At 51.3% G+C, this 24545-nt stretch overlaps 1 protein-coding gene across 2 annotated transcripts; it reads left to right on the top strand.

The window, feature by feature from the left end:
- Positions 1-4419: 4419 nt before the first annotated feature.
- SFT2D1 (SFT2 domain containing 1) lies at positions 4420-21341 on the top strand. 2 transcript variants are annotated; one of them, XR_005834428.1, is made up of 8 exons: positions 4420-4569; positions 12449-12535; positions 13070-13152; positions 14666-14747; positions 15904-15939; positions 17219-17384; positions 17778-17836; positions 19483-19512. XR_005834428.1 is itself a non-coding variant. In XM_040628045.1 (8 exons), the coding sequence occupies exons 1-8, from the start codon at positions 4507-4509 to the stop codon at positions 20896-20898; spliced, it is 480 nt and encodes a 159-aa protein (XP_040483979.1). In that variant the 5' UTR covers positions 4420-4506; the 3' UTR covers positions 20899-21341. The 2 variants fall into 2 exon arrangements, 1 of the variants encoding a protein (XP_040483979.1); XM_040628045.1 differs by lacking the exon at positions 17219-17384 and adding an exon at positions 20859-21341.
- The last annotated feature ends 3204 nt before the right edge of the window (positions 21342-24545 follow it).

Genomic DNA, 24545 nt, shown 5'->3' with positions numbered 1-24545 from the left:
CGGTGCCCCTCCCTCCTCCGGCCCACCATACAGACCCTAAGAGATGGTGCACAGCCGCGCTTCTGAGACCCACTTTCCAAGCATGAGTGAGTGAGCTTTCTGGAAACCGCAAATCTGATGTGTCGCATTCGCTTTCAATATGACAAATTCAATGGCTTCCCATCTCTCCAAGGTGACAATCCCAGATCCTTAATGTGCTTGCTATGGACTGAAGGTTTGTCCCTCCAAACTTTGTATGTTGAAGCCCTAAGCCCCAAGGCAGTAGTATTTGGAGGAGCCCCTGTGGGAGACTAGGGTACATTAGGCCATGAGCGTGGTGCCCTCGTGATGGGATTAATGCCTTGCTAGAAAGAGGGAAACACCAGAGCTTCCCTTCTGTCCAGCACGTGAGGACACAGGAAGAAGGTGACTGTCTGCAAGCCAGGAACTCTGCCCTAACCAGACCCAGAACCAGCCAGCACCTTGGTCTTGGACTTCAGTCTGCAGAGCTGTGGGGCGGAAATTTCCATGAGCTGCGCGATCAGAGGAATGTGTTGTGACAGCCCGAACCCACCAAGACAACGGTTTGCAAGCGTCCCAGTCAGCTCCTTCCTTCCTCCCCTAACTCGCTTCTCCCTCTTGTGCTGCTCACACAGCCAGACAACGTACACTCACAGCTTTCTTCCTGTTTCAGATATGCTAAGTTCCTTCTCAGCCCAAGGCCTTGCACGGTTCCCTCCTCCTGGAGTCCCTCCCCGCGATCTGGGCCCACTCGTTCCTGAGGTCTGGTGGCCTCTCCTGTGCGCAGAGACCAGCAGAGCTCGCAGGCACAGCTCTTGCGGAAACCTGCACATCCTTACAGAACCGTGCTCACAAATACGACAAACTAAGGGGTGCATTAGTATTTTTTAAATTAATACACCATTTTGGGAGCAGTTTTAGGTTTCCTGGAAAATGGGCAGAAAGTAGAGTTTCCATATATTGCCCCCCCGCACCATTTCCCCTCCTGTTAATATCCTGCAATTGTTTGCTGCAATTGATGAGCCGGCTGGTACGCTGTTACTAGGTGAAGTCCATCTTCTACACCAGGTTCCTTCCTTGCCTTGCACATTCCACGGGTTTTGATAAAAGCAGGACAACATGTATCCCCCACGACAGTGTCATACAGAACAACTTCACTGCCCTAAAGGTCCCTTTGCTCCACCTGTTCACCCCTCTCCCCAGCCCCGGGCAAACACCGATCTTCTCACTGTCTCTGTAGATATGCCTTTTCCAGAACATCATGTGGTAGGAATAATACAGGATGTATCCTTTACAGACTGGCCCCTTTCACTTAGTAATGTGCATTTAAGTTTCCTCCATGTCTTTTCATGGCTTGATAGCTTGTTTCACCAAAAGTGGGAATAAGGGGTGGTGGTTTGTGCATGGGCTCCCTTAGAGGCAGAGTTCCTGGCACGGGATGGAGAGTCCCATCTGGAGGGTGGGCGGGGCCTGTAGAAAGGACCGGTCTCCGGCTCCCATGGCCCACTCCCCCAGTAGGGAGACTTCTTTCTCGCTGACCCAGGCTCTCCTCTCTGGCCTGGCCTTTGCCTTGTTTACTCTTGCTTTCCTGCGGTCCGGTGAAGTGAGGGAGGCGGGGGAGGGGGCAGGGGCTGATTTCAAGTGTGGAGACCATGGTTCCAGGGGAGGCAGCCTGGGAGCCAAGGCCTTCTCATGTGTAGGAACTCTGGACAGCACTTAGCACTAGGCTTGGGGACCATTTAAAACAGTGAAATCATCAACAAAAGGGGCACCTGGGCAGCTCACTCGGTCGAGTGTCCAACTCTTGGTTTTGGGCTCAGGTCATGATCTCAGGGTCCTGAGATTGAGCCCGTCATCAGGCTCCACACTCAGTGGGGAGTCTGCTTGAGATCTTCTCTCCCTCTGTCCCTCCACCCGCATGCTCTCTCTCTCAAATAAATAAATAAATAAATAAATAAAATCTTAAAAAAAAAAAGAATTCTTTAAAAAAAGAAATCATCAACAAAAAGTACAAAAATGTGAAAAACATGGCAGTAACTAGACCACGAAAAGTGGCACCTGTTTATGGTGCGAGCTGAAACAAGAAGGCAGAGCACCACCTTGCTCCCTCTTAGCTGGGACCACGCGCCCCAGGCGACCCAAATTTTATGCTGTTCTGCTCTTTCAGTGACCATGAAAACTCTTGCAAGCATTGATTTGGGGGTTACAAATGAACTTTGGCAAGTAGGTGAATTTGCAAATATAGAACCCATGAAGAATGAGGATCCATTTTAGCAATGCTTATTCAATCCTTGTAACAATCCTGCAAGGTAGGAATTGTTACCACCTTGATTTTCACACATGAGAAACTGAAAAACTGTGGGCTGCTTGCTCAAAATCCCAGAGTTACAAAGTTGGGGGGCAGGGGGAGCCAACTCTAACCCAGGCAGTCTGGCTATAGAGCCTGGATTCCATCATTTTACCATTGGCACTGGGGGGTCACACCCTTAATACACGTTGTGCAGTATTTTTCAAGAAACTAAGCCTGGCTCAGAAGGTACAAGAAGTGAAAAAGCCCAAACCACATTCTTAAATGTTCAGTATTATTTTCCAAGTAAAATTTCTTATACCCAAGTACAGGTTGAAACATAGGAAATTTGTCCTTTTTGGGTTAAAAATAGTTGGACACTGTCAGTTTTACATGGTTCAACCTCATGTATCCTTGGAAAGCTTTCCGTCCATTACCAGAGATATCCGTTGTTTCCTCTCTCTGCATACGGAAAGCTAAAGTTACCATACTTCAAAAATAAGTCTTTACAAAAGGTATAGATGTTCTTACTCCTTTATTAATTAGAAGCATAGAAATTTATCTTATAGCAGATGTTTATCATCTATTTTCTGGTTTTTTAAAATTTAGGACAAAAAGATAAGCTCTCACACTTTAGTATAAACAGGCCAAATGTAAGCATTTTCTGCCCAAAAGAAGCTGAGCATTGGGCTGTTTTATCTGAGCAAGTGTATGATCTGCTTTTCTAGGGTTTTTATAATATTTGTATTTATCTGAGATTAGATAAACTCTCTACCGAAGACAATACGATGGGCAATAGAAGTCCTTGGGGGTCACCTTTTAATTGTCAGATTTTAGGAATCTGGGTGATGTGACAAAACAAAATAATAGACATTTTCATTATGATCTTACCAAACTCAAAAGCAGAACCTATCACTTGATGACCTTAGAGTAGTATATTTATGAAAAGCTCCAAGATACACTGAAATTCATATTGTACAGGTAGCCTAATTTTTAATCTCTCTTTAAAATACCCATGGTGGATAATAAGAAAAAAACACAAAACACGCTACTTCCCCATGTGCCAGTGTTCACTCACCCCGGAGCAACCGGAGAACAGTCAACACTGGTTCGAAGGTTTGCAGTATTTACGCAAAACTGGAAAGTTGGGTTGGATTAGCTATTCTTCTCATAAGTAGGGTTTCATGCTTTCAAATTCCTAGTTGGAAGATAAACTGAGTAAATAAGTACACACACTGAAGTAAAAGGAGTAAGGCAGCCTCCTGCTGTTTCGCCTAGGGTAGTGTGAAGTATATCTACTCTCATTTAACCATTTAAATAGGTGTTATGTCTTGAGGAGATTAGGCTGGGAAGAGCTGGTTCCCAATGCCACATGGCGAGTGGCAGGGCTGAAATCAGAATACAGAGCCATCTGCCCCAAAGCCTGCCCTTCCCTCCCTGACTCCTTGCAAGTGAAGATATTTTGAGAACTTCACTGGTAGTAAGGAGATGTCCAGTTTAGAACCAAAACCCTACCTGTCAGTATTCCCAGACTGGCCCCCAGTATTCTTCTGGTGTCGGGACTGCACATAGCATTTGTTGACCTGGAGGTCGGGGCTGCAGCGCTGGACGTTGGTCTGAAGTTCTGGACCTGGGTCTGCGGTACTGGAGGCCGAGGCTGCAGTATTGGGTGTCGGGGCTGCAGTACTAGAGGCAGGGGCTGCAGTACTGGGTGTTGGGGCTGCAGTACTGGGTGTTGGGGCTGCTGTACTGGGTGCCGGGCCTGCAGTACTGGGTGTCGGGGCTGCAGTACTGGAGGCTGGGGCTGCAGTACTGGGTGTTGGGGCTGCACTACTGGAGGCTGGGGCTGCAGTCTGGAGCTCGGATCTGGAGGACTGGCCCTGGGTCTGCGGCACCGAGCGTGGAGTACACGGGTGAGGACCTGCGTTCACCCTACGGCAATAGCTGTGCATCCGCTCTGCCTGAACTCCAGGCGATAGGAGACAGTGACTGCAGCTACTGCGGCCCTCTGAGCACGAGCCCCGGGGCCCACAACTGCAGCGCCCACAAGCACGCACTCCCAGCCCGGCCCGCGAGGCCCCAGCGCGCATGCGCGCGCTGCTGGGAAGCGCCGCAAACGGCGGCCCGGATGTCCGGTCACGTGGGGTTCAGGGTTCCGGGTTCTGGGACGGCACCGGGGTCCGGCGAGCGGGGCCGCCAGTGGGGCGGGGAGCAGGGCCATGGACAAGCTGCGGCGGGTCCTGAGCGGCCAGGACGACGAGGAGCAGGGCCTGACCGCGCAGGTAGCGGGCCGCGGCGGGGCCGGGCGGGGCCGGGCGGGGTGCGGGCCCGTCTGCCCGCCTTCCGGGAAGAATCTAGGGAGCTTTCCGGGTTTTCGTGGGGTCTGCAGAAGCCTTAAGTCCCACCCCACGCCCCGCTTTGGCCTTCTGACCCTCGGGGACCCCTGTGCCGCCCCCGCGCCGTCCTCCCCGGGGCTCCCCCGGTGTTCTGCGCTGCGCTCTTCAGCCGGGCTGGGCAGCGCCGGCGGTGGGCAGCTACTTTGTCCTGCGAGCTGCGGGAAGCCGAGCTCTGAGCTTCGTCGCACGGGTGCCCCTGCAGGTGAATGAGGTGCCGCGAGTGGGTGTGTGTCTTTTGGAAGTAGAAGACCGGAGAGGGGCGGGGAAGGTCACTGAAAAGTGAAATAAGAGGAATTAAACGCTGTTAGGGCTTTAAGCCCTTGGTAAAAGATTCCGAACCAAACAAAACCATCTTTTGCCTCTGTGCTTTTACCCCAGAGACTCAGTGAGGGTTGCTTCCTCTGGGGGAAGAATTAAAAATAGCCGTGGCGCAGGAACTGCTCTCTGTCTCTGGCATGTGCGTGCTGACAGCTTCTCTTCTGTTTGTCCGTCTGTTGTTCTGTTTATTCAGCACTTCTTGTGGGCAAGACGCTAGGCTAGTCTGTGAGGGTCCAGAGACTAGGAGACAAGCATCTGCTTTCAGTGGAGGCCTAACCGGTTCTGCAAATGATCACGGTCTTACAGGAATCCACAAGTGGGAGCGCCAGGGGTGTCAGTGGGGCAGTCGTGGCTCGCTGGCTCTCTTACTGAATCCCTGTGCTGTGCTTCGCTTCATGCCCCAGCGCTGTGCTGAACCATGCAGTATCCATAGCCGCGTGTGGCTACTTACATTTAACCTAATAAAAATTAAATAAGATTTAAAATTTTTTCTTCGCCACACCAGCCACTTGTGTTTGGCAGGCACGTGTGTTAGTGGTTGCTGCATAGGACGGTACATGAGTGGGACATTTCATTGCAGAAAGTTCTCTTGTTCGGAGCTGCTCTAAACCTTGGGGACATGAAGATGGGGACTTTTCTTGAGCCCACAGTCCCCACAGTCTCCCACAGAGGGGAGAAAGATGTTGAGAGTAGTCCGGAAGACGGGAAGCTGATGGGTGCAGGCAAGAGATGGGATGGTGGCGTGCCATCCAGGAGTGGTTGGGGAGATCCCTGGGGTGGGGTCTGGTGTACCCGAGAAGGGGTTGGCCTTGCTTGGGCGTGTGGATGGCCAGCATGTCGGGCTGATGGAGGAGAGGGGAGAGAGCATGTGGCACAGCTCCCGGTGCTGTGTTTGGAGCAGGAGAGGATTCTGTCCTCACTGAAATAGGACATGAAGTGGCCAGTTGGAAGTTGGTGGGGGGGCGGTGAGTGTTGGAGCTCAGGAAGAAGCGCGAAGGTTGTGTAAGAGAATAGCCCCATGAATGGATAGGGAGCGACAGTGGGACTGTTGGCGGCACTGAGGCCCCACTGTGGGTAATGGTCCTGACTTTGAGGTGGGAGCCCCGTTCAGCAGCAGGAGCGCAGGGCAGGGCTGCAGAGTTGGATTTAACCAGGGCCTGGGTGCTACCCGATGAACGCCTCAGAGGGCAGAGGGCAGAGAAGTTGAGGCTGTACGCAGGATGATTATAGGAGGGCAGCAGGGTTGGGGGGTGTGGGGGGAGAGTGAGTGTGTGGTGGCATTGGTGGGGTGGGTAACTAGGGTTGCTGGAGGGTAGGAGATGGTGGTCGGAAAGGGGGATACTTGAAACTGAGATCACGGAACGTGTTGAGATGATGCGCATTTTTACTGTAGACAAGGGGCTTGATGTAAGGTGGCTGATGTAAGGTGCAGGGTCGTTGGAGGAGAGAGGGTGAGGAGCAAGGAGTCTTAGAGTTTTGGAAGGCTTGCTTATCCAGTGATGAAATCACCAACAGTGAAGACAGTAGTGGAAGAATGATAGTGAGCCCCATGCAAAATCCTTAGAAGAGCAAGAGGTGTGATGTGGGGGGCAGTGATGGGGGTGACCCAGGGGATGGTGGTAACATCAGTGAGGAGGAGCAGTGGGTGGCCTAGTATGATGGCAGGATCGTGGAGGCAGCTGGTTCTGGGGCTGAGGAAGGGACGGGAAACAGCAGTGTGGAGGGGCATTCACCTGACCCCAGTGGTCAGGATGTGTGGGCTGGAGAGTGCAGGGGAGACCAGAGTGCAGAGAGCAGGAGGCGGGGACCTGCCAGGGCAGAGGGTGAGGACGTGGGGAGCTTGCTGATGGTGTCTAGGGTGATGTCCTGGGAGTGTGGCAGGATGCACACGAGGTGGGGGTTGGAGGACTGGATGGAACTGGCTCAGAGCAGACTGCGGAGGTGGTGAGACGGCGGGGGGGTTGGGGGTGCATCTGAGATCTGGGACTGCTCCATCATCCTGCTGGGGAGGTTCGGAGGCCCGGGAGGAGGCAGAGTAGCCAGAGTTGTAGGGTCCCTCCTTGTGAGATGTCTGGGAAGATGGAAGGAGGGAGAGATGGAGCCAGGTGTGAGAGGGTCCAGACCGATCATACGGCTTCCTGCAGCACTTGGTCTAAGTTCCAGACTCTGCTTGAGGCGGCTAGGCGCTCTGCACAGCCTCCCGCCTCACCTGTGTCCCCCAGGACGACTGTGCCCTGCTCGGCCACCTCTGTCTCAGCCGTTTCTGTTTCCTGGGAAGCCGCAGCCTGGCTCCCAGGGTTTGCCTGCTGGGCCTTAACCTGTGTGGGCCCTTTCTCACCGGGATCGGGCAAGGGCGGCAGGGCAGTTTCTGGAGTGTGAGATGAGGACATGGATGGGGGGGGGGGTAACGGGGAGGAGACGGCGCTCTCTCTCTGATGTTTCTCCCCACTTGGGTCAGGTCTCTGTTCGAGGCGCCTCCCCAGAGCCTTTAGCAAGACTCCCGAATCAGCCGAAGTAGCACCGCCCTCCACCCTGGACCTGCTTCATCCCTCCCTACAGCACGCGCGGCGCCGATGTTCTAGTGTGGGCCTTTGCTGGTTTGAAGACAGCCACCACATCACGTTCACAGCTGGGGCACCGGGGTTGAGCTCAGCTGCTGGGCAGTCGGGGTCAAAGTGGCCAATCAAAGCAGTGGGCTGGGGCGCCTGGGTAGCTCAGTCTGTGAAGCGTCTGACTTTGGCTCAGGTCATGGTCCTGGGATCCTGGGTTCGAGCCCCATGTTGGGCTCCCTGCTTAGCAGGGCCTCTGCTTGTGTGCTCACTCGTACTTTCTCTCTCTCAAATAAATAAATATATACAATCTTAAAAAAAAAAAAAAAGCAGTAGGCCAAAATGACAGGGCAAACTGTGTCTCGGATCGCTTTCTGTGACAATAGTAGCAAGAGGCTGGAAGCGAGGAAGGTCTGGCTTCTCTCTCTGCTATTTTCCCCCATGGTCTGGGCACTGGGCGGCAAGGGAGCCCCAAACACAAGGCTCGGGCAGGTTTATGGAGCCTGACGTCAGGGAGGAGGGTGTGCGGAGGACAGACTTCTCAGCACATAGGACAAGCACCTAGGAGCGCTCGGTAGTATTTGCTGTGTGAATGAATGAGCAGAGGCTGAGGAGTGAAATCAAGTGAGCTGCTTTTTTAAGCCGGAAGGGGCTACTCACGCGGACAGGGTGGTGGGAATGGTCTCAGGGAGAGCACATGGGTCGCTCTCGAGAGTGGGGAGCAGCCGATCCCGCACGTTCCCTGAGAAGATCGAGGGGTTGGGCTCTAAAGCAGGGTGAGTTGACCTTAGGCCCTCTGCGGTCATCCGAGGAAAGGAAGAGAAGGTGCTCTTGAGGGGGGCTCGGTGGTTTGGTGGAAGCACACAGTAGAGGGCGGGCACAGTGATGGTTTGTGTTTTCCGTGTGACGGAAGGGAAGCTGTCTGCACAGGAGAAGTGTCAGGGCCACACCTGGAGGTTTGAAATGGCTCGTGGGCAGTGGAGTGAGAAGGCAGGTTGCCGTCAGGGCGCCCGTCAGTCCGCCGCGTCACGTTGCCAGGCAGACAGCGTCAGGGCCCACGGGAAGATGCTGATGACCTGGTTATGATCCCCTCGTCCTGCCACATGACGGACCGGAGGAAGAGGAAGCGGGCTTGAGTCATGGTGGCATTTTGCCAGATGGATGCAGCAGAAAGGGAGTTGTAAATGTCTTGCTGAGCTGATGTGGCCTGTAGTTTCTGCAGGCAGGAGAGGAGAAGGACCGGTGGGCTGGATGCGGGGACCCAGAGACTGCAGGGCAGTCCGGGCCCGAGCAGTTGGATCCTTGTGCCACCAGGACGACATTGGGCCCAAGAGCCGTGGCTTGAAGTTTGGACATGGAGTGGTTTCGGGTAGTAAGTGTCCTGGGTCACTGAGTGGAGTGGAGGGTAAAGGCCGTGGAGATGAGGGACGAGGAGCAGAAAGGCCGAGCTGCCCATGTGGATGTTGGAATCACCCAAGACTCTGCCAGGATTCAGGGTTGGACCTGTGAGCGGGGTCCCGAGCGAGAGAGCGTGACAGGGAGAGCAGGAGGTGACAGGGGTGGGGAGGGCCTGCTCGTCACGGGAGGAGACTGAGTAAGGAGCCTGGCTCCCGAGAAGGTGGGGCGATGATCCCACTCGAGAGCGTCTGTGGACCGCTGTTCCTTGAGCTCACGGCCGGCTCCTCCTTCCCTCTCTCTGCGCCACCGCCGTTCTGAACGAGGGCTTGCAGGGGTGCTGCGCTCAGGGTGTCCATTAGCTGAGAGCCTGCTGCGTTCGCACTGCTCGAGTGCTAGCAGCCCCGGAGCGAGGCTCAGGCCGAGACAGCTGTCCCCTTGTGGTCAGGGGCTCTCCTCCTGGCTTCTCCATCGCTAGGAGAGAAGCAGGTGTCTGCTGTGCCACGGGTTCATTCTCTCATCTGTAACGTTGCTGCTGCTGGGGAGAGGTTTCCCAACTATTTTTAAAAAATCAGTCATGTTCTGGTTCCCGGTGGTTCTGTTTACTGCAGCAGGGAGAGGACACCAGAGAAGGGAGAGTCCCTCCTGCCGATGAGAGGCTTTCTCTTTGCTTCCTCTTCCGTGGTTTTGTTTTTCTAATTATTTTTATTTATTTATTTTTTAAGATTTTATTTATTTATTTGTGGGGCACCTGGGTGGCACAGCGGTTAAGCGTCTGCCTTCGGCTCAGGGCGTGATCCTGGCGTTATGGGATCGAGCCCCGCATCAGGCTCTTCTGCTATGAGCCTGCTTCTTCCTCTCCCACTCCCCCTGCTTGTGTTCCGTCTCTCGCTGGCTGTCTCTGTCTCTGTCGAATAAATAAATAAAATCTTTAAAAAAAAAAAAGATTTTATTTATTTATTTGAGAGAGAGAATGTGAAAGAGAGAGCACAAGCAGGGGGAGCGGCAGAGGGAAGAGCAGATTCCCCGCTGAACAGGGAGCCTGATGTGGGGCTCGATCCCAGGACCCTGGTATCATGACCTGAGCTGAAGGCAGATGTTTAACCGACTGAACCACCCAGGTGCCCTCTAATTATTTTTGAAGATTTTTATTGATCTATTTTGAGAGAGAGCACGTGTGTGCCTGGGATTGGGGGGAGGGACTGAGGCAGAGGAGGAGCGAGAATCTCAAGCGGACTCCCTGCTGAGCCCGGAGCCCAACGTGGGGCTCAATCCCACGACCCTGAGATCATGACCTGAGCCGAAATCAAGAGTTGGACACTTAATCGACCGAGACAGCCAGGTGCCCCACTTCCTCTATCTTTGATAACAAATAAGTAAAGTAATTGGTTCCAGTGTCCGTTCTGAGACTCCCTTTAAGAAGTCAGCCCAATTGCTGGTTTTGCTGGCAATTCCTGATCGTGCCTGGACCAGAACGTCGCACCTGCGTGCTTCTGCTGCGGCGGGACTGCAGGGTCCGGGCTCCTCGTGGCTCCTTCGTGGAGAGCACAGTGCTGGGTGTTCTTGCGTTTTTTCCCAGTTAGGTGTTAGGGAATCTAGGATTTGTTTCCGTGTCCTGGACAGTTGGCAAAGCTGAAGGCAAGTCATTGCTTGTGGGTTGAATATTCCCTGTTTACAAATGGAAATGACTTGTTTCCTTCTAAAGATCGTCACTCGGAAGATGGTAATAAGGGGGAAGTACCTATAATTATATAAATAACTGGGCTCTTGAAAACCAGCAGCTGAACACAGGAACGGTGGGGTGATGTAAACTTGTAAGCCCGTCCCCACGTCACTGCACTCTCGCTTCCCGGCCCCAAGTCCGGCTCCCGTGGGACACCGCTCTGTGCGCGCTGGCCGCTGGCCGGCTCCTGTGCGGCGAGCAGTCCTCGGGGTTCGCGCTGCCCTGCGGAGTGGAGACGCGCTGCGGGCGCCCTCTCCCTAGTCAGGAAGCGTGGCATTTGGTTGTTTTCATAGGCAAGTCCGTTCTTTGTTAAACATGGAGCAGTTTTGCTCTAAACAGGTGACATTGCTGGAAACAAGAATGTGAGTTAAAGCAAATTTTTAAAAACATTTGAAATGTGTGGATTGATGTATGTTGCAATTACAATCTTTATGTAGTTGTTTTTATCTACTTTTCATGCTGCGTAAGGATTCCCAGGTCAATCGGTTGAGGTAAGGAATGTAGCAAAAGGTGTTTTTGAGCTTTTGCATAAAAATTTTCTGCTTTTGCTTCATTATTCTTGAAAATACATTTTAAGCATGTGATCTTATTTTTAAGTACCTATGGTAATACAAGTTAGAAATTGAATTTTGATACATACATTCTTAATATCTATTTCTAGCGTCCTGAAATAGCCATTGTTGACACTTCTTCAGCTTCACTGGAAAATAAGTTCTGAGTGTACTTAGAAATCTAAATGTGTCTACAGCTGCGTCTGGGTTGCTGTAGGAGGAATGCCCCCTGATTTCCATGCGGCCCACGTAATTTGGTTCCAGTTTGCATATAGGAAGCTGTTGCTCTAGCATAAATGATCAACTAAAAAATGTGTTTTTAACGGTTGAGGAGGTACCTCGGGCTTTCCTGAGTTGGTCTTAAAGAGCATTTTATAATAGGTGGAAGTTACATATCCAGTGGCAGACACGACTAGTGGCTGCCCAGGTCCTCGTCGTGAGACAGATGTACGCATCCCCCAGGGGCTCACAGCTGTGCCTCCACACTCTGGGGGTCCTGCAGGCACCCCCACTTTGCTGACAGCCCATGGCCAGCTGGGAGGAGGTGGGTTCCAGAAGGCCGGCCCCCTGCGTCAGGGTGGGACCCACACTGAGGTGCAGTTGACAGCCCAGGCCCAAGCTGAGCTCCAGCTGAAACCACATGATCCCTCCCCTTCCCCGTCAGCTCCTCTCACTTCCCTCGGGGTTTCTGCTGAGAGCAGTTCATGTATCAGTACCCCTGTCTCAGGCTCTGCACTCGGGAGCCTCCCCTGTGCAGCCTCAGGCGAGGACACTGAGGGAGGCCTGGTGAGCCCTGTGTGCCTGGGACCCAGCCTCAGTGGTGCTCCACATTTTGCTGGCCTCGTTTCATCTTCCCCCTATTTATTTTAGTCATTGAATATTTTATAATACATATCATACATTCTGTCATTTCATCCGTGTCGGGGTGTGTCTGCTGTCCTGCAGGTAAGGGCTGTTAAAACCGGGAGCGCAGTGCCATGGGCACACCTGTCATCCCACCTGGTAGGGGGAATGGCAGTGCCCCAAGACCATCTGAGCCCCACGTCATGCTCCCATTTCCCTTCCCAGCCTGGGGGGGTCAGGAGGGTCTTCCCCTTCTCACGTGCCTGCAGCATGCACAAGCAGATTCCGCAGACAGGTTCAGGGGAAGCCTTGCCCTCTGGCCTCGGGAAGAGTCAGACTGCCCAAGGCAGCTGGAGCACGCGTTCTCATTCCCCTTCCTTCCGAAGGTCCTGGACGCCTCGTCCCTCAGCTTCAACACCAGGCTGAAGTGGTTCGTCATCTGCTTCGTGTGCGGCATTTTCTTCTCTATCCTTGTGAGTTACAGCCTTCTGTTGCCTCACGATTTGTATTTTAGGCCAGACTAACCCCATCGGGTTCCAGCAAGCAGCCCGCGGTCTGGACTGCCGCGGGGACATAGTCACCTGAAATAAAGGGCTAGAGATCAATACAAAGATGCAGAAATTAGTATTTGGGGGAGGGGTTTATGGGTTGTGAAAGTAATTTTTTTTAAGAAAAATGAATATGTGTTGAAGGCTGCAGTCAGGAATTGAGATGCGTTAACTGTTTAACTTGTCATTTATAAAAAATAGTAATTAAAGTAGAGTGATTTTTTACCCACGTGTGTAGGGAAGGTGTATTACGGCCAAGTTACATATGCTTATACGCAAAATAGGCAGAAGAGTCCAATTAGCAAATAACAATGAAAATTAACTGTTTTTTTAAAACGATATAATTAGAGACTATATACTAGCACATTTATACTTAAACTATACGTTATTATATAATCATATTATTCCTGTTGTAGCTATTACAATGGTAAAATTATTTCAAAATGTATCTGAACTCAGGGGACCGGATTGCTGTGGCTTCCTGGAGGCATAAAGCTTTTTGCCGTGTTTTATACCTTTGGAAATCTCGCTGCGCTGGCCAGGTGCGTATGGAAGTCGGGCTGCTGTGGGTTTGGTTTGCTGGCGGCATCACCAGCCTTCCTTTCCGGGAGGCGCTTCCCAAATAGCATGGCTCCTGGAGCCGCAGGACGTGTGTTTGTTCGATCGGTGCTTATTCACTCCTGCTGCGTGCCGGGGGCGCCGTGGCGTGGGGATGGCAGGAATAGCCAGGCTTCGGGGCACTTGCTAAGCGCTTCTGTCTGTCACCCCAGTGTCTGAGGTGGGCACTGTTGTGACCCCCACCTGCGCCCCGGGGGGAGTAGCACAGAGAGGGTGGGTCACTACCCCGCGATGTGCCAGGAAGGTGACCGGCAGGCCTTCTACCAGACCATGCTCCAGAGCCCCGGCTCATGGTCCTGCGCTCTGCTCCCTGCTTGGGAAGCCCTGTCTCAGCGAGGGCAAGGACCGGACTGCCCCCCAGGCAGCCCGAAGACCCTCCGGTAGTGGTGCTGAGCAGGGACGTCCGAGGGTGAGGAGCGCCCGCCAGCACTTTGGGTGGGGGCGCGGGAATCCCTCTCTGAGGATCTTGGTGCCCGTTCGGGTGTGTGGGTGTCCGTTGGAGTAGTTGTCGGGTGCGTGCGGTTTGCATTTGCGTACACGGAGCTCTCAGAGGTGACCTCTGTCTCCTCAGGGGTGTTCTGGATCAAAGGTAGTCAAGTGACGCTTGCGTGAGCCGGCGCCAAGCTCAGTGGGCTTTCCCGGGCTGTCCCTGCAGAGCTGCTCCTTCAGGCTGCGGTCGGAACAAAGCCCAGCTCAGCATTTTTCGGTCGTGTCGCAGTTGGGGGCTTTCCACTGACCGTTGTTCGGGGGTGATGTAGCATGGTTCTGGTCTGTAGCATGCAGGGGTGAGGAGTGGCAGTGCCGGAATTGGCTCAGACTGGGAACAAATGACCTGTGAGTTCAGGACTGCGTCGGCCGTCACATTCCCCTGGAGCTGTGAGGTAACACGGCGAATAACACGTGACCGGCGTTGGTGTGTCCGAGAACACTAGATTCAGGCTTCGTTTTGGGGCTCCTGGCTGACTCAGTCCGTAGAGCATGTGATTCTTGATCTCGGGGTCACGAGTTCAAGCCCCGTGTTGGGCCTAGAGCTTAGTTAAAAAAAATGAAGTATTAAGGTTTTAAAAAAAGCTTCCTTTTAATGTTAAGGAAAAATATGATTTAGTGAGAGATTTTTATTAGTAAACCAACATAAGATATCTTTTCCTTAAAGCATTTATGTTTTTGTTTTTTAAAAGATTTTATTTATTTGAGAGAGAGAGAGAGAGCGAGTATGAGCGGGGTGAGAGGCGGGCTCCCCGCTGAGCAGAGAGCCTGCCGCGGGGCTCGATCCCTGGGCTCTGGGCTCATGATCTGAGCTGAAGGCAGAGGTCTCACCGGCTGAGCCCCTAGGCGGCTGAAGCATGGATGTGTATATAGCCGGATGAAGTGGTAGGTGCATCTCTTTGTTCTCCTGTTTGTTTCAAATAGTACGGACTTTTTTTTTTTTTTTTTAAGCACGTGCTTTCTAATGGGACCCGTGAAGCAACTAAAGAAAATGTTTGAGACAACAAGATTGCTTGCAACAATTATTATGCTCGTAAGTAAATAATGAAATTAAAACTTAGGGAAGTGTTTTCGCATTCTTATCTTACAGATAATTGCCCACTCTGGTGTATATACTGTTATGTTTCTGTTGCTGCGTGTATTAATCCTGTCCTCAAGGCTGTGTGCTTAGAGAACGTAGATGGTAGGACATTACTCACATTGACGGGCTTGCCCGAGCCTGCTGCCTGTCGCATACACCCGCCACTGGAGGCTGAGTAGTTCATGCGGAGAGCAGCGGTGGGGGTGTGCCAGTCCCCAGCCCCCGAGAGCGCCTCAGCACCGGTGGCTGTGTGCGCTCGCGGGAGGGTGCGGCTGGAACACGGGTCTCCTCTGAGGCCCTCCACCTCTTTGCGCAGGGACACTTGGCTTCATGTAAGTAGCCTCTCGTCTGGCTGTCTCCCCGGTGCGACTGTCTGTACTCCCGGTGGCATGGCTCCCGAGCCGTGCCTTTCAGTTCGCCGTTCATCACTCGGGTTTTGTCGTGGCTGTCAGCTCATCACTCTTAAATTTAGTACCCGTGCTCACTTTAAAGAGCAGAGGACTGATTGAACACTCAAGGCGTCAGAGCTGGGATGTCGCCCGCCCCTCACGTTCACTCCCCTGCCTCCTCGGGGGACACAGGGACGTGGAGTGGTGATGTCCTCTTGGGTGTGAAAATCATTACGGTAGATTCCTTATGTTTTCTGGGTGTTCCCAGTTGTGCTGAGCGTGTCGCAGTGTCGTTACTGAACATAAACGTAAGCACTCCTCGGAGCAGCGGCCGTCGGGTGGAGGCACGGGTGTCGAGATGAGCGCTGAGTCGCGGAGGGAAGTGTTGAACCCCAGGCTGCACACCTAGAACTAGGATAACACGGGACACTAGTTACACAAGACTTAAAAAACACTAAAAAACAGCCAGTATCCTTCCTCAAACATCCTTTCTGTTGATTTACTCAGCGGAGTAGTTTCTAGGTGCTTGTAGCTTACCAAGGAACGCCGCGGTCCTGGACTTTCAGGTAGAGTCCACTTGGCACAGAGTAAGTATGGCTAGAGTGGCCGTGTCCTTGGTTCGGTCCTAGAGCTGTGGTATGTGTGCCAGGTTAGTGTACGAATCTTATTAAGCTTTTGGAAGGACTCACATTTGCAATTTTTTCTTTCCTTTCCCGTAGCTGTGTTTCGTATTTACCTTGTGCGCCGCTCTTTGGGTAAGTTATGTCAGCCGTGCCTGCCGTCTGCTAACTGTGGCCCCTCACCCATGTCATCACACCTCCATCCCAGCAGAGCTCACACGCTGGCGTCTAAAACCCCCAAAGGTTGGATGTCCCTAAGATTGTGTGTAGTAGCATGAGGTTAGTGTCTAGACTTGGGACAGACTCCGCCATCCAGAACAGACTGGTGAGTTCAGACAGCCCCTCTGACAGCTCGCGGGCTCCAAGAGGCTCTGGCTGGGGGTGTGTTTTCTGTCTCCTGTGCTCGCTGGCCGGCCGTGCCGTACCCTCAGGCAGGGGGATGCTGCGGATGCCGGAGTACATTTTGAGTCACGAGATGTTGAAACTAATAAGGAGAAAGGGCAAGAAAACAGACCAAAAATAATGAACCAAAAAGAGGCAAAAGGGGGCACTTGGCTCGCTCAGTTGGAAGAACGTGCAGCTTGATCTCGGGGTCATGAGTTGGAGCCCTATGTTGGGTGTAGAGATTGCTTAAGAAAATAATTTTTAAAAAGCTGTAAAATCACTAAAAAAAAAAAAACAAGGCAAAAAAACTTAATCTTGTACCTCTTAAGTGAAGGTGAGCAGCTCCTCGTTAGCCTCCGGGAAATGACAGTATTCCAGTTCAGCTCACGTCTCCGTGCTCCTGAGCCTTCATTATATGTATTTATTGCCCCGTGTCTGCTTCCCGAAGGGATTTGAAGTGGTTCCTGAGCTAGTAAGAAAACTGCACATTTAAAAAGAGAATGTGTTCCTATGTTTTAGGAATATTCTATCAGAAATGTTCTGATTTTCTTTTTAATTTTGATGAGGTAAAGACTGAGCTTTAATTATGTGACAATTGTTACACCTCATTTCTCAATGATAACTTAAAAGAATGTTCTTTTTTTTTTTTTTTAAGATTTTATTTATTTGACAGAGACCACACACAAGCGGGGGGAGTAGCAGGCAGAGCAGGGAGCCCGACACGGGGATCAATCCCAGGACCTGGGCCGAAGGCAGACGTTAACCGACTGAGCCACCCAGGCATCCCTAAAAGAATATTCTTAAGCTGTACTGGTGTGCCTGTGTGGGGCACTGATTTCTGGCTCTGGGATGGTCTGACTGCCTATTTATTTGTAGGCAGTAGACTAAAAATGATAAAGAAATGAACAAATATAAATAAAAATGGACAAGGAATCCGAAAAATAGGCCATGTTAATACAGAAACTGTTCATTTTACAGTATTCTGGAAGATCACAATAAAATGCAGTTTTCCTTCCAAAACTAACTCCAGGAGCAGGAGAGGAGTGAAGTGTGTGAGCCCCACGGACGACAGAGACCGACAGCTCAGTGCGGTTTGAGCGTTACAGTAGCGGAGGTGCCGCTGACGTGGACACGGGGCGTTAGTTACCTCGGGGACCCTGAGCCAGTGCCACACGTTTAGCAGTACTGAAGTCGAGGTACAGAATTTTAGAGAGGAAATGTGAAGATGTAAACTTCAGATCTACTGAATCTTAAATCTGTCGGACTAGGGGCACCTGGGTGGCTCAGTAGGTTAAGAGTCTGCCTTCGGCTCAGGTCGTGATCCCAGGGTCCTGGGATCAAGTCCTGCATCGGGCTCCCTACTCAGCGGTGAGCCCATTTCTCCCTCTGCCTGCAGCTCCCCCTGCTTATGCTCTCTCTCTCTCTCTCTCAAATAAATAAATAAAATCTTTTAAAAAAACAAAACAAAACAAACACCAAAGTAAACAAAGCCGTTGTCTGCATTTTGAAAGGGAGGAATTGAACTTGTTCATGAAAAATATTTTTAAAAATCCTTAATCTTGTTCTTTCTCTGTGTTTGCTGTTACTAGTGGCACAAGAAGGGACTGGCCTTATTATTCTGCATATTGCAGTTCTTGTCCATGACCTGGTAAGTCTCACATTGATCAGAAAGTTAATACTCCCTAAGCAGTGGCAAGTGTTCTGTTCCCAGCCTTTGAGCCTGGGAATGTGGTTAGGCTGTCACGTGATGAGGGCTGTGCCCAGGAGGGGCCAGACCTCCGGAGAGGTCAGGTGAGTGAGATCTGCAGTGTGTCCCGTGAGACTTGCAGTGGGACCGGAGGGCGGGCTGTGAAGAGGTGGGGTCACCACCGTGGGGCGTGGGCTGCTGGGCCGGCACGCTTACACTGTGACACATTTACTGCTTTCCTTGTATGTGAAAGAGAAATAAGAAATGTAGGTGATACCATGTGAATCCATAGAAGTAAGGCCATGTCGTGGGAGAAGCCCCAGAGAATGTCGGCTTACCGTTCCCTTTGTGCTGCATTGCTGAATAATTACAGTCGAATTCGTTCTGCTGAGTGTGGCCCTGTCATGTCTGGCACTGTCCCATCGGAATCGTCAGTGAATGTGGCCGACCATTCAGTACTTCGGGGATGTGCGGCACCAACCCCGCACCCAGTCGAACACCTGTGTATAACCTTTGAGTGCCCAGAACTCGCCCGCTAAGGGCCTGCTGTCAACTGGAAGCTGATCAACACGTAGTTTCTATCTATGTCTCATATGCTGTATTCTTACAGTAATACTTGCTTCATAATTCCTTTTGGTATTCCTACGCTACGTGGTTCATCTGTGAGTTTTTCCAAATTGTTGCAAATCTCCAGCAAAAAATTTCCCAAAGTATATATTGGGGAAAAAAATGCACACTTAAGTGGACCCAAGAAGTCAGTGGCACATGGCTGTAGATGCCGCCGCCCTGCCCCGCCCTCTGCCCGTGCGTCCCTGTCCCTCCTTCCAGATGTTCAGTTATGCCCCTTCTTCCTGATCCCACGTTCCCCTCCAGGAAGCCTTGTGCTGTTTTGGACTGCACCCAGGTCAGCTGCATAAAAGGCTCAGCGCGTATGTGATTGAATCAGATGAGCTCCGCTCCACACGCTTCCATGTTTTCCAAACACAAGATTTTCTGGAGTGTTTTTCCCTCTCTGTTTAGAGCTCATTGGTCTGCTCCCTCCCAGAGTCAGTCCCCCCGAGTGGCCGCTTTCCAACTCTGATGTTGCCCATCTGAGATCAGTCTCTGCTTTGGCCCCTGTTCTCTCTCCTCTGACAGCTGGAGCGCCCACAGATGTTGTGTGCGCGTCTCTAGCTGTTGTTTCGCTGTTTAGTGAACTGTGGCAAGGTTTCAATCAAATTCCTTGGCCGATTTCTATAATATGTTGCTTTTTCTATTGCGTCATCTGAACTAATGATGGCCTTACTCCCTAAAGGAGAATGCAGTTTATTCTAAGTTGTTTCGTAGTTTTTATTTAAAAAACAAAGGGTAATTTCTCGTATCCCCGGCTTAGACTCCAGCAGGCGTCAGGGTCAGGTGGAGAGTTTGTCAGGAGGTGGGGGGCAGGGCACAGTCATTTGCATTTTCATTCAGTTCCTGGTTGATGCTCTTCTTACTGGTTTGGGGCCACATTTGGGGGATTACCGTACAATATCATGCAGCCGTATTTTCTGTGGTGTTAGAGTAAGGCCACTTGGCATGAAGAACGGTGTTTAGATGGTCTCAACATCTGTGAACTTTTCTTGCAGGTACAGCCTGTCATACATCCCGTACGCAAGGTGAGGCTGTTGTTTCTGGTCCTCTAGCGATCTTCACACAGATACGTGAAGTTTAGCATATGCACGTTAAAATGTGATATAAAAAGCTGGGTTTTTTTGTGGACGTTGACTTTCTTCCCCCAAAGAAAGTATTTTTTACATAAGATGAGTAGAAGTCTGCCATATGAAGCGAAACCATTTTGAGCATGTTAGCAGTTAGGTTGGGAATGTGCTGCTTTCCTGGACATTTGCAGGTGGGAAATTCCTGATCCTTCCATGACTGCACATACTCAGGACGTGGGACGTAGAGACAACAGCAAAACAAATTCAACATTAAAGAAAACACAAGTTAGTGAACAAATGACGTGTGATACGTGTTTGTTTTAACCCAGCAGAGACGTATTTATTTTACGTGTCAGAAGTAACACTGCCATCGTCTTCTGTTTTTCCCGAGAAGCGTAGTCCTTTAGTTGTGGAGGGAAACAGAACTTGCTGTCATCTCACACCTGACCAGCTCAGAAGGACCCTCTGTCGAGGCACAGCTTTGTTTCTTCGTAAAGTCTGGAAACATAGGTTATGTAGGAAACACAGCGAACTCGTATGCCTGACATGAGCGAGGGAGGAGAGTGTAGAAATCCTATTTCCATCCCGTTTCAAGGGGCCGCTTGTTTTTGATGAGCGCTTACGAGGGGAAGGCAGACCAGGGTCAGCTCCAGGTGGGCAGGCCGTGGAACGAGAGACCGCACGTGGTTCTCCAGTCCTCAGGACCTCAGCGGGAGATCTGGGGCCGTTTCTCAGCTCCGGGAAAGGTCACCTAGAAATGATGCCCGGCCCTGTGAGCCTGCTCGAAGCCACAGCAGCTCCAGGCCGCGCCCGACCCGCTCCGACATCTCCAGTTCATCGGCGCAGGCTCCCAGCAGCCCACATACAAAGAGTAACTTCAATGAATGAAAATGTTAAGTGATAGTGGAAGCAAACTGTTTTGGAAAGAAAATGTGAAAGGCGAAGGAAGTCAGTGTGACCATTTCTTTGAAATTCTGAAGATGTCGTTATAAACATTTTGCTTTTAAAATCCAGTTCATTATTTCTCTACTTTTGTTAGGTTATTTTTGGTATTTACATTTTTTTTATATGAAGATTAGCATATGTGCTAGAAAAGATTGCCTAAAATATCAGGCATTAAAACATTATTTTCAAGTTTCAGTTCTTGATTTCAGGTGATACTCAGCAAAGTTTTCCTTAGGGAATGTGAATTCTGTTGTAACGGGGCGTTCATGCATCTGTCTCTTGGCAGGAATGTTTTCTCCAACGTCATTATATATGAGGCAGGTTATTACATTGATTTTTCTCTTTCTTTTTCTCACCAGGGATGCGGTAATTAAATGCTGCTCTTCTCTCTTAAGCTGAAAATCAGAAACTCTTCAAAAGAAGAGCATTGGAAAGTTGATACTCTGTTCAGTCCCCCAAACAGCTGCTGCGACGGGTTAAGACCATCGTGTGTGCTGGCGGAAACCACAGGCTTGATGAAACTGTTAAATACTTGTCATGTGAGATTCACTGTGTGTCATTAACGTGTTCTTCCCCAAAGTAAGGCGTTTTTAATCATTGCCAATTGTAAATGATTTTTAGCTCGTTTTTTAACCCTTTCTAAATAGCATTTAAGATGTGAATATTGAAGGATAAACCTAGTTGCAAGCTTTTTTTGGCTCTTTAAAAATGCCTCATTTTTCTTTTTTTAAAAAAAATTTTAATGTGAAAGTTTTTACTTTGATCTAAAAATTGCTTATTATATGTAATAAAAATAATATATAAATCTTTACAATTTTGAAATAAACCCACACTTGGAAAAATAATATTTTCTGGGTCAAATTTATAAAGTGTGGGGGGGCACGTTGATTTAGTCCTGGCTCCGTGCAGTTTTTCTGTAGAAACGTGAGTAAGATACAGTCGCTGTCGTCGTGCTCCTGAGCACACATTTGCCGAAGATCGTGGTGTCGTGGTGCAAGCAGTGATAAGGGCGTCGTTCAGGGTGTGGGGCACAGCGTCCTGCAGGCTCGCCTCCGCTCCTGGCCCTGGGCTACCCATGTCATTTAGGGTCCGGCGGGCCGCGGTGCCTGCCCGGAGAGGCGGGGCGGGGTGGCCGAGGCCCGTGTGAGCAGGCTTGTCCTCATCCAGAGGCCAGGCCCCGACAGCCCTAGCGTCCTGTTCGGTGTTTGTCAGCATGCCTCAGAAGCCTCGCCCCGAGATCCAGGAGGATGAAATGTCTCTTCCGTTTCGCTGCTCCCAGCGGACCTTGTTTTCAGGACCGGAGTGGCGTGAGTTCCTGAGCTCTCACCCCGCATCGCTGGTAGGTGTAGGGTTCAGCCAGACCGAAGGGGAGGGGTCCTCGGAGTCAGAGAGGTGCGTCCGTCCAGGTGGCCTGCTGGGGCAGCGCCACGGTGCGAGTCCTGGGCAAGAAGGGCCAGGTTCTATCAAGCAAAATCATTTGAATCCGATTATAGAAATGAAGTATTGTCTGTGGGAAGGAGGTGTAATTTAGAAAAAGAGCATTGATCTGTTTTCCTTTCGAAATTTTTCTTTTTTCTTTTTTTCAAATATTTATTTATTTGACAGAGAGAGAGAGACAGCCAGCGCGAGAGCGAACACGGAGTGGGAGAGGAAGAAGCAGGCTCCCAGCGGAGGAGCCTGATGCGGGGCTCGATCCCAGAACGTCAGGATCACGCCCTGAGCCGAAGGCAGACACTTAACGACTGAGCCACCCAGGTGCCCCGAATAAAATGTAACATTTCTTAACTCTGATAAAAGAGTAGGAGAAAGAAAGTTACCATTAATTCCCACAAGGTGACAATTACTATGTTTTTTTGAAATTTGAAAATAAAATGTTACAGCATCGTATGGTGACAGATGGTAACTATGCTTGGGAGCGCAGCAGAACACAGACTGGTGACTCTGTTGTACACCTGAGACTAAAACATTGTGTCAACGAGGAAAGGCAAATAAATGTAGTTGGAAAATTAAATGCCATAGGTAAAAATTACGGATAGTTCTGAATACATAGATTTGCTTTTGTATCACTCACCTTTCAAATCAACCAGCTAACTTGAAAGAGTAACTTGTAACCTCAAGATGAAACGTACGTGTGTTTTAGCCATGGCCTCTTGTAGTCTGGTGATCCCAGAAATACGGTTGGGAAACTGATAAGCCGATCCTAGGGTTCTGGTACTCAAGTTCTACTATTTGGTATATAGTTAGAGCCCCATTGTTGGGTTCTGGGCACGTTACGCAAAATCCCATGCAAATCACAAGTTAAATTTGACCCTATTTCTTGACTGTGGTTGCTTTTCTGTTGCCTCCCCTATTCCGGACTTAATTTGGCTGCCTGTCCTAGTGTGGTTTTCCTTACTGGTGTTATGGGCTCTCAAGTCAACCGAATAGAATGTGTAAGGGATTGTGTGACAGCCAGTGGGCCGTGACAGCGCGGGAGACACGTGCTGCTTTCCCACGTTCCCAGCCAGGCTCTGCCACTCCGTCTAGCGTCCGGTTCCCAAGGGGCTGAAGGGTTCCGGTACAAGACGCAGCTGGTAGGGAGCAGCGATGTGGTCACGTGGATGCTCGAGCAGAGTCTGGAGAGCCGAGTCCCCTCAGGAGCGGTCTCCTCCACCGAGAGGTATGGGAAATTCTCACTCCAGCGACGGTGCTACTGGGCCTTCGGACCTGGACAGGCACGTCCTCCTTGGAGGTCAGGCACACTTCCAGCTTTCCCAGTTCCCAAGCTTTTGGGCTGGGACGGGATGTGTGGGGCCCTGGAGAATCCCAGAGACTGTCTGGTCACATGTGTGCATTGGTTTGATGAATCTCACGCTCTCCTCTGGTATGGTGGTGCGTGTGGCCCGTTCCCCCCCCACGCCCACCCAGGACTGTCCTGTCCCTCAGGGGGGTGGCTCAGGTGTGGGCTGGAATTCTGTTGCTGGGATTGAGTGTCCCCTCCATCCCACTGGAGCTGTGTGGCGCTGGGGCTGCTTCCACGCAGCCCCCGTTTCCTAGCAGAGCGGAAACAGTGGTAGGAGCCAGGAGAGTGCCTGTCGCACCCCAATCAGTGTAAGCTACCCTGATGCTTATGGGATCGCCCACCCAGCCCCGTCTCCGACTGCCCTTCTGCAGCACCCTAGGAGCTGGGAGGGAGAGAGAACCCCATCGCTGACACTACTGCAGCTTTCAAACGGCTGGGGTCCATACTCGTGTGTCTAGGCATCCCCCTGTTGTTGGTTTCCCTCCGTAGTTTACCTCTGGGGCTGTGCCCACAGATGTGGTATCTGCCACCTTCCTCTCCTGGTCCTCCTCCGCCTCCGTCTTCTGTCTCCGTCCACTGTCCAGTCCTGTGCTCTCCCTGCGGGGAACTGTCCGCCCACTGCCACCACTAACATAGCCAGCCCCACACCCACCTAGAAACACAAGAACTTGGAATAAAATACACAAGTGCTGTCAGTACCCATGGCAGAGATTTATGACCTAAACCATCTCAAACACACGCGCACCTGAGCGGTGGGCAGCGACAGGCTGCCCTTGAGGCCCTGGCGGGAGGGGGAGGATGTCTGTGCGAGAGAATGACCGCTGGGCCACTTGTCCTGCAGCTGTGTTTACACATCAGGAGAAGATGTATGTAGGTTTCAGGTGGGTTTAGGGTGCCGGTGGAGATTATGGGACCTAAACCTCTCTCTCCACCCCCGGCTGTGGTGAGAAGTGCTCCTGGCCACCTCTGGGGTTCCATTCTTGCCTGGTGCCCAACCCGGCAGCCGCCTCCACTGAAAACATGGGAGCAGGAGGGGAACGGGGCCTGGGCCCTCACACCCAGCAGGTGCCGCTGCTGGGACGGGGTCTGTTGGCACAGGGCGCTTTGGAGTTTGCCCGCACTTGGTCATGTTCCTGGGTTAGGCCTGGAAAGCCTGTCCTGTGGAAAAAAATGTCTTGGGGATCTAAACAATAACCCCCCTTAATGCAGGGGCTGCTCTTGTGAAGCTGACTTCTGACGCATTGCTGTGTAACTGTCCAGTTGT

Source organism: Ursus maritimus, unplaced genomic scaffold (genome assembly GCF_017311325.1).
Source record: "Ursus maritimus isolate PB19 unplaced genomic scaffold, ASM1731132v1 scaffold_13, whole genome shotgun sequence".
NCBI lineage: Eukaryota > Metazoa > Chordata > Mammalia > Carnivora > Ursidae > Ursus > Ursus maritimus.
This window is presented reverse-complemented; position numbering and strand designations above follow the sequence as displayed.

Coding starts and splice junctions, on each gene's coding strand:
- SFT2D1 (XM_040628045.1), top strand. CDS start 4,507: ATGGACAAGCTGCGGCGGGTCCTGAGCGGCCAGGACGACGAGGAGCAG. Junction 17,837..19,482: donor CAGTTCTTGTCCATGACCTG/GTAAGTCTCACA, acceptor CTTTTCTTGCAG/GTACAGCCTGTCATACATCC. Junction 19,513..20,858: donor TCATACATCCCGTACGCAAG/GTGAGGCTGTTG, acceptor TTTTCTCACCAG/GGATGCGGTAATTAAATGCT.